General features: G+C 41.4%; 1 protein-coding gene across 1 annotated transcript in view; it reads right to left on the reverse strand.

Moving 5' to 3' along the window:
• Positions 1-3,298: 3,298 nt before the first annotated feature.
• LOC104409865 (cytoplasmic dynein 1 intermediate chain 1) overlaps positions 3,299-9,900 on the reverse strand; it is a gene marked incomplete at its 3' end in the record, with an annotated part of 132,697 nt that continues 126,095 nt past the window's right edge. Inside the window, exons 11-13 of the mRNA XM_010019872.1 lie at positions 8,886-8,999; positions 6,093-6,226; positions 3,299-3,443 (exon numbers count right to left, since the gene is read on the reverse strand). Of these exons, the coding sequence (XP_010018174.1) occupies positions 3,299-3,443; positions 6,093-6,226; positions 8,886-8,999 (393 nt within the window). The remainder of the gene's footprint in view (positions 3,444-6,092; positions 6,227-8,885; positions 9,000-9,900) is intronic.

The raw sequence follows: 9,900 nt of genomic DNA on the forward strand, positions 1-9,900 counted from the left end.
TTTTGCTACGCTTCAACAATTCCAATCTAGCTCCTGTCCCTTGACACAACATGTAAAAATTTGCTCTCCGAACAGCAATTGCCGTAATAATAACAATACTTACATTTCATTATTTAACCTCATGCTATTTGTTCATGAGGATTAGTGCTTAATTAATTAACAACACTTAGCATTTCCACTTAGCACTTTACCTCTTCAAAGCATCATACAGACAGTACCTTACCGAGGGCAGAGCTCCACAGATGCTTCACATCAGGACTTCCCTTTGACAGCTCTGCATCCAAGACTTGCTCACATGGCAGCATGAATTTAAGTTGAAAGCCCTGTTGCCTTCATCAGGAAGCAGGTAATGCCCTGGCTATCAAGTGACAATCTTTGCAAATTCCTTTTCTTTTCCTATTGCTTCTGGTTGCTTACTATTCACCCAGGGATCTAATTATTGGCTAATGTGATAGCTGATAATGTGAACCTTCTATTAGTGTTATCTACAAAACCTTCATTCTTCCATTAGTGAAAACCTTATTCTCAGTCACTAGGTTTAACTGCCTTTGGATAGAAAATATGTTAACCACAAAAACAGATTATAAAATGTCAAGCCACAGTTTTAAGGGAGATGGTTCTTTCAATCCATCAGTCAAATGCCTGCTATGAAAACACCTTTCTTGTAAGCACCCCAGGGTGCTACACAACATCAGTAGGCAATATAAACACAGAGCTTTTATGGTTCGCTTTATAATTGGACATTGACTCTGAACCTGTGAAAGAGAAAGGAATTGAATTTCATGACCAAAGAGGATAATGTGCAAAGGATTAAGTAGACAACACTGGTAGAAGCAGGAAAGCAATAAGGCATTGAATGCTGATAGAAAGATTAAATTTGCAAATAAGAAACCAAAGGAATAAAACAATTTTCAGTAAACTCTCATAAACCAGCAGTAGCACTTGATGCTTCATATCAATCCACTATATTTTTTCAGAGAATCAAACATGCTGATGGGTTTATTCAAAGCCCACTGATTGACTGGGCACTGACTATGGGAACTAAACAGAGAGAGCCCTAAATATGCAATAGCTCCAGCCAAGAGAATTATCCAGACAGTATGGAAATAAACGTCTGTCAGAGTAAAATTGGAAGAAAAAGAAAACATTCATCACAGTTCAAGAACTTGTCTAGTGTCTCGGGGGATGTCTCCACAGTGCAGTGCCTGGCATTACAGCAGCCTGGGGCTGCTGCTGCTCAAACCTGCTCCAGAAGCAAGCAAGCGATCCAATACAGCAACACAGCTTCCAGCTCTGAGTGGTGCTGTGGTGTGTCACGTGCACCTCTCAGCTCACAGCAGCTAGGTCAAAGAGCTTTCTCAGGAAGCCTCTCTTGCCAGATGAGCCACAGCTTGGTAGATATTAGAAATTTAAATGGTTTGGTTCTTTGAAAACTGACTATACTGAGCAGAATCTGACCTAACCATTTTGGCACTGAATTAGTCCACAAGGATAACTGTGTACTGCTAACTGCAGTGTCTTTGTGCCCAAAATATGCTGTGTTAGTGTTACTGCTGACTTCTAATATCCCAGGAGTTCAAAATAAAAAACAGGCCTTGTTATGCCTCAATATAATTTCATTTAAGTTGCAGATGGATGAGACCCTTATTGCCATACTCAACCTCAAGCTGAGGGTCAGATACTCACCCTGGATTTTTCTGGACATGTATGTTTGGAATTCAGTACCTGCCTTTCATCTTCCTCTTAATCCCTACGAATTCTTTTTCCCTTACCTAGCTTCAACTTCAATGCTCCAATATTCCCTTGCCACCAGTTACAACTCTCCAGGACTCCCCTATCTCAGACACCCATCAGCCTAGCCAGCCCCAGCCAGATAACAACTAAGCTCTCTGTCATTTGGTCATTCTGCAGCCCTCTCTAATATTTACCACCTTGGACCTATCCCAGACCCACCCCAGCCTGCCTGTGACCGCTCCCCTGAACCACTTCTGCATTGGTTAAGGCTGGGTTCACTGATGTATATGGTTACATCTGAGTTAGGTAAATCATGTGCCTTTCTATAATGAGTTTCCTAAAATGACAAAAGACAAAACCACCAGTTGTAGTCACTGTTGATCAGGAAAAGATACCTGTTAATTAGCATTCACATTGGATCAAGCCATTAACAAATGCATTATGAAGCTACTATGGAAGATGATTCAAGTTATTATCTAGGTAACTGTGCTTCTGTTCCCAGCACAAGGCTGTCACATGAGCCCTTCTGATCACTTCTGTGTTCACATTTGTTGTGCATCTGTTCTAGCATCTCCAAGCCCTGATGTCTTGGAGGAACACATGCTGAGATACTTCCTGACTGGGGTGAGCTTCCAGTACTGGAAGCCTGTGGGTACAGCTCAAGATGCGAACCAAAAGCAGGCATAAAAACATGGTTAAAACAAAAGCCTGGCATTTGGAAGTCAGTTTTCTACTCTGGTATATGACAAAAATATCTGTCTAGATGACTCATATAATTAGAATTTTACCTCTCATTCTCCTGCTTTACTCAGCCCGTGCAAAGAAACAGGTTGGTCTGTTTAATCTGTCACGAAGTTTCCACTCGTGTTGGCATTACCCTATAATGTAATATAGGGTAATATAGTACTGTTCTATGACAGAAAGCTTCAGAGGACTGTGTATCCATTTCTGTTTTTCATAGTGCTCTCCCTGTAAAAGGTCACAGGAACATGTCCATAGAGCAGTCAGCAACAGATCCGTGGTGGCCATGAATGTAAGTTCCAGCATGTACTTCCTCCCTGCTTCCAGCCATCAGTGTCTGATGTCACTGGGACACTTCATACTTTCTGGCTATCACAACCTCCTACAGCAATGAATTTTACAAGTGGTATTGATTGCATTAAGTCGTACATGTGCTTCCCCTATTGCTTCATCAGAAGAAAGCGTTCCTGCTGCTGCACCATCACGGTGCATAGTATCAGCCTTGCAATTTAGTCTGCACGGGGAGTGCTGGATGGATTGTTTGATGCCTTGCATCTCCTAATCTCCTCGCCTAGTGAAATTGCTCAGCACCAGGGTTAATACTGAAGTGCAGGCCAGCTGAAGCTACCTTTAAAGGGCAGGGTATGCTCCAGAGTAAATATGGTTGACACAGGATTATATTTTACTTATCACTACACCTACTGTAAGCACAGCTTTTCTTTAATTGATTCTTAGGATTTGCTATAGGTGATATTGAAATATTTCTAACAACAGAATTTTCACAAGCAGCATTACCCATTCCACTCCTGTGGGGATTTCTCACCTTTGTGGTCCACAACTTGACTGTCCAGTCAAATGATGATGTGACAAAGAGATGGGAAAAGTCAATTGGACCCACTGCCATGTGACAGTTGATTCCTGTGACGGGTCCTTGGTGGCCTTCAAAAATTTCACCAATGCCAGCTTTACTGTAGGAAGAAGAAACATTTGCATTCAGTGAGTGATATAGCACCTGGTGATTTAACATCATTTTTCTTTACTCTTAGGTTCGTATTTCCCTTTAAAGTTCCACTTAATCTGTAAATCTCTCTCCTTTCAGTGAGGCCTTTGCCTGCAGAAGTTTACTCCTTTGGGCACAATTAATGATCAGAATCCAGCACAGGGAGACATTCTCTTACTTCTGAAGATTTGCCTTACTCACTTTTACATACACTGTCTACTACTGAGCTTGAAATAACATTTATGTATAATCATAAGTCTAAATTATAATTATGCTATCGTTTATGCCTGTGAGTAAGCCATTATCACTAGGAATAACCATTAAAATAAAAATGCAAATATGTTAATGACTTATGAGCAATTCTTTTTCTCTTACACATCTAAAATAACTTTCCACAGCAGCCGATCAAGTCACTAGGAAGCAAATCCTTTCTCACAAAAAGAGAAGGAACTGTTCCTGTGATCAGCTATCATAGAGTCATTACTTTGAACAAGGGGAGATGTGCATTTCATCAGCCTGAGGCTAGAATAGCTATTAGGAAGGAAAAATACAATGCTGTGTAAGAGAGAACGTGCAGTTTTCTTCTTCCTGGAAGCAAATGACGCCAGATCAGTTGTCAGTGCTGTCTCACAGCGTATACAGAAAGGGGAATCATGAAATTACCCTTCTAGTTACATTATGTAAAAATTGCCAGTGGAAGAAAATACATTAAGAATAGCCACAGCTCTGACAAGGCTTCCAGCCCTGTCCTAGTGTGAGTACAGCTTACCCAGGGAGATGAGGAGCTGCACTGGAGGAAATTGGTCCCTCGTATTGCTAGCGTGGTCCCTTCACCTCTCTTGTTGACCACCATCACAGTGTGGCCTCACTTAGGCTTCCCTGCAAGACCCTGTAGCTTGTGCTGGAGCAGGGACTAAGCTCTGCAGTGCCTCTGCAGTGCTGGGTACAAAGCACACCTCTTATTTTATCCCCACCTGTCTGCCATGTAGTTGGCGGGATAAGGGTAGTTCTGGAGCACTAAGGACACCTTGGATATCTGCTGTACTTTGACACACCTTTTTCCAGAATAACATATGGCTCCACCGTGCTGGGCTGAAAGACATGGGAGCCTCTGGAAATAAAACGGGGATGATAGCAAAAAGACAGGCAGGACAGGAAAGGAGTGCATTTTTTGAGGGTCAGCTGAAGGTTTGCTAAAAAGTTGTGCTAACAAGAGTATCTGGCAACTTCCTCATCTTGTGAGGAACAAATCAGGCATGTCTGAAAGATCAGAAGTGAGAAATGCCCTTGGGCATGCTTCATTTATGCTAGCAGCCTAAGACTAATTCAAACCATCAGTCGGCACATAGCCTGTAAGTATGCCTAAATAGACACAATTTTGCAATACTGTCGGTGGTCAGGCTAAAATAAAAATAGTTTAAAATAAAAATTATATGGAGCAAAATATATGTAAACCTATTTATACAATATTAGGAATGCGTAATAGAAGCCTTACAATCTTGGACCAGTTTATTGATGTCTATTTGGTCAACAGAAGCACAGAGTATGACAAAATATGAATTCAGAGAATACTGCAAACTATTGGTGGGGGTTGAGCTTTAAATCTATCAGTGAATAAAGTTTCTTTGCAAAAGCCTTTCAAGTATTGCAGAGGATGAAGCTACTACCAGAAACTACAGAGCACTCTAACATCCTGAAGATTTACAGGGTACAAAATAAGGAACTTGCAGTATTAAGCCTGGGTTATGCGAGGAAGGGATATGACCTCCACATGTGTGCGAGCACAGGGTACCAGTCCTGGCAGCCAGAGGTCAGTCAGAGCTTGTGTACCTGTGTGGCACACTGGAGCTACATCCCTGTTAGCAAATAAACCAGGCAGCGGCCCAGATTGAGGGCAAACTGTATGGCATGGCTCCTAGCTGTACAGCAAAACCCTCTTGCCCTCCTGGAGAGGGTGGGCATGTCCAAACTGCCCATTGTGACCAGGGGCTTAGCAGGACTCAATATCTAGCCTGGCTGCGCAGACACAGCCTACAGAGCTGCATGAGAATACCTGGCGCTGGATGGCCATGCAGTGGGACATGCATACTCTGTTACTCACATGCATGTGTGGCCATGGTGGCTTTTCTCTGATATATGCTTGTGGAGACTGAAAATGGAGCTAAGGACGGTAAAAAATAAAGCAGATTGCCATCTCTTATGAGCAATTTAGGCCTGATTACCCTGCAACAAAACTGCCTCCTAGGGGCTCATATGACCTGTCCAGGCATAGATACCTACATGTTCACTAGCTGTTTAGACCTCTATCTCACCTCATGGGCGAGAAAGAGACATTTTTGAGGTACCTGTCATTTCTTCTTCAGGCAGATGTCTGAAAAAGGTAAAGGAAAGCAAACCTAGGAGTAGCTGTTTCCCTCCACCAACTATGCAGGGAGCAGTAAAACAGGCTGTAGCACAGACGCTCAAAGTCAGGTGACTCCTGTCCTAGTCATGCGAAGTAGAACAGTACAGACACTGTTGATCCAAGAGAAAAAACATGAAACACTCTCCGTACACACTTGGCTACCTCATGCCAACACAGGTACACAACATCAAAGTACAAAATGCTGAACATCACCTTCCATGACGACAGGCTGTGTAGACTGTTCCCTCTTCACTGCCAACAACAAAGTTATTGACATCTCCGGTTGGGAAAGCCATTCCTGTGACCGCCACTGGTTTGGACTTATTGTAAACCAGCTCCATGCTCTCCTACCAAAACAGGTCTTTGTTATTATTCTGCAATTTTGTTATTATTCTGCAATTTTGTTATTATTCTGCAACCATCCTTTTGATTGGCTGTTTTTTTCCTGCCATCCTCACCACTGTCTGCCACACATTTGAGAGTGTCTGAAAGGCACTAGTCTTCGCTATATCATCTTAAATCAGGCAGAGATGACAGGTGAGAATTTAAAATCTAATGGTGCAGAAATTAAAGATAATACCTTAATGTTTACCCTTGCCAGCCCCAGGCTCTAATAAAACATACAATACCCTTCTATTTACAAACATTTCTGAAATCAATTGTCCGTTAAGAAACACACGTAGTACCCTGTGCACCTGAGGCATTTATCAGACTGTGCCATTTGTCCCTTTGCAGAACAAAATTGAAAAGTTGGGGTCCTCACTTCTACCTTTCTAAGCATTGCTTTTCAGGGATTTTCTGAGGTAACCGTAAACACTCCCTCTGGGCTCCACCATCAAGCTATCAACCAGCAAGGTTTTTATTTTCCTCATTTGGTAGCTACGTTTCAAAGTAAAGCAGCATGCCCATTTTTGCTATTGCAAGTACAACCAGCATGAACAGATTGTGGCCATTGCAAGATGCATATGCTTAGAGCAGATTTTGCACAACTTTTTGGTTGTTCCACCTAAAAGCTGTAATCCAAGAATCCATAAAGGGACTGAATGATTTAGCAATTTTCATTTTTAGCTGTTTAAGTGGCTATGTTTTCTGTGTTTAAAATCTCTAAGCTGCTGTTCTTCTAGGGCCAAAACCTGTAGCATTTTTCTCAGAAGGTCTTTTTGCTATAGCTAAGGAAAGCAGGCATCCCTGTGAGAGGAGATGGCTGCAAATCCATAGCGAAATACTTCTGCTTGGTTTACACTTTTCGTTGAAATACATTTGGTTCTACTAAAAAGAAGCAAAACCAGATCTGGTAAATGCATTGGCAGAGCACCTGCGGACCATATATTTCTGTGAAAAACTTGTGGGGTTAGATCATCATTTAGTGTGTCTGTGGAGACACGGCCAGATACTGTGGTGGACTCTCTCCTTCCAGCGCCTACACCATGGCTGTATGGCTGTACATGAGTGCTCTGGATCAGTGTCTTTGGAAAGTTTCAGACTGACACACATCAGCAACACTCTACTCCTCCCAGTTTAAAGCTACAGCTTGACATCAAATCCTGTGCCTTCATCGCCATGATCCATGCGCCAAACTTCAGTGTAATGTGGGGTGTGTTCCCATCCTTGTTGAAAGCCAGTTTGGAGCAGGGAAATTCCATCTGAATGATGAAGTACTGGAACCGAGATGTTCACAAATTTCTGCTTCAGAATTTAGTATTTCACTAAGTGAATACATAAGGGTGGGATTTATCTTCCTGATTTTTAACTGAGAAACTGGGGAAGGGATTCAGGTGCCTAAACATAGATGTCTGGGGCATTTTAGATGCCTTCACTTCTATTCCAGAAGAGCATTGGTTTCCATACTTTTGCCTTAGATGAACACAATCGAACTTTGAAATTGGCCTTAATTTGAATAGGAGAGTAGGCGGGATGAACTCTAGAAGCCCCTTCCATCCTAAGATTTGACAGTTCTTTACCCTTGGGTGGGTATCTGAAATGGTATTTTACAATGGGCTGGGAGAGCCGTCCTCCAGAAGCGCCCAGTCTCTCTACAGTAACTGTAAAGGGAACTAAAATTACTAGCATAGACTTGACAGGGACCTAGCTTCTAGATGGCTTCTAGATGGCTAAGCTCAGGATAGGGGAGTCCCACCTCTTGTGTAAACACTGAAAAGTAAATAATTCAATAGTAATTTTACATTAATGTATGATTTATGGATGATTAATGGAATTATGAAGAGGAGTTTCTATGCAGCAGTTTGAAATAAGATCAAATCCCAGGATGCTTAGGAAAAATTATATGATTTTCTTTTTTGCTAAGAAATTACATCTAAAAAATGAATGATGTGTTAGAATAGAAAATATACTACTCCAGAGGAAAACACTTAAAAGATGCTTTCAATTGGCCTTTTTCAGCATCAAATTCTTTGTTTAGTTTTCATTATCATAATCACTAGTGGTTTGGACAATTTTCCTGGGTTTCCTTTCATTTCTGATACAAAGCGGGGATTGGCGGGGTGTGGGGGGGAAGACAATGGTAGCAAACATTCCAGAGGGGGGAAATCAGTTCTAAAACTTTTGATTTACACTGTTTGTTCCTTTGGCTACTGAAGGCAGGCAGCAAAGTAAGCTTTCTGACTGTGTGCCTTGGAAACCCATAGTGCCTAGGGTGTGTTCAGCAACAGTGCAATCTAGTCCGTATTTGTTAAACAATGCTGTAGAGTAAGTACAATTTATACCACAGGCGACTTCTGTAATTACCATGATTTAAAATGGATTATTTCATTTTCACTTGAAACTGACCTATGTATTAACGTATTACAATAATTACATGATTTGTGGTAAAGGAAATGGGTTTTGGCTCTTAGCAGAGACTGCTGGAAGCAAGCTGTACTCTTTCAAGTGCATCCATCGGTTTTAGTTTGTATAGGATGTGAGGTTTTGGCTTTTAGGTTCCATTAAGCAGGTATCCTGCTTTACTGAGGGTGCTTTTTTTCCCTGCATAGGTGAAAACAAACCCACCTGTGGAGTTGAGAGCATGTCCAGGCTCCAGGAGCACATTTTGCCATCTGTAGAGACGGTAATGAGATTGTGCGCGTTCTGTGTTCCAACTACATTCACACAATACACAGGATGCTGAAAACACATTAACACTAGAAATCAGAGAGCCTGTCTCACATCGTCACAAACAGATTACTAATGTCATATGTTATTTTAAAAAATGATGAAGTAGTCACATAATGCCTGGAAAATACAGGAGTCCACTTTTGCCAGATAGGAATTGTTTTTTATTGTGCGGTTTTTTTTAGATTTAAATTTAAGAGGTACGTTATGGGGGTGGAAATGTTTTCAAAGTTTCATTTTCCTCATAATAAAATGACCCAGCTGAGTAATGCTGTGAAAATACTGAATTATGTGCATGAGATTTCACCCAAAGGGACATGTATCATTCTACTGATGGCTTTTGACACTGTGTCCTGGCAAAAAGAGGCAAATGGTCCAAATGGAATGAAAATGAAAATGAAAACTTTATTTCAGTGCGAGGTGTCCCTGCCCATGGCAGGGGGGTTGGAACTAGATGATCTTAAGGTCCTTTCCAACCCAAACCATTCTATGATTCAAGAAAACAGCTGCATAAAACTTGAACTTTTCCAGAATTTGGCTTGCATGCTTAACATTTGCAAATGTACTCCAGTTGAAAAACATGAACAAGTCCATCAGCATTTTCCAGCAGTGGCCAATATACCTTTTTACATCTGTCATTATAAATGTGCAGTGACTAAATTTAGGGTGTTACACTTGGTTCACCGTAGAATAGTCATTCCTTGGAGGCTGAATTTCAGTTCAAATGCAGCAATGAAACTTGGCCTATTCCTTTTCCAAGGAACCTGGTAATATTTGGAGCCTAAAGTGTCATCTGATATCTGATGGTGACATATGAGGGATGGTTCAAGTTCAGCAATCTCCAGAGTGAAAAATCGGTCAGACTGAACAATAAGATTTAATTTCTTTTGACCAGCACAAATGATCCTGCTGA

Source organism: Nestor notabilis, unplaced genomic scaffold (genome assembly GCF_000696875.1).
Source record: "Nestor notabilis isolate BGI_N333 unplaced genomic scaffold, ASM69687v1 scaffold12540, whole genome shotgun sequence".
Classification (NCBI taxonomy): Eukaryota; Metazoa; Chordata; class Aves; order Psittaciformes; family Psittacidae; genus Nestor; species Nestor notabilis.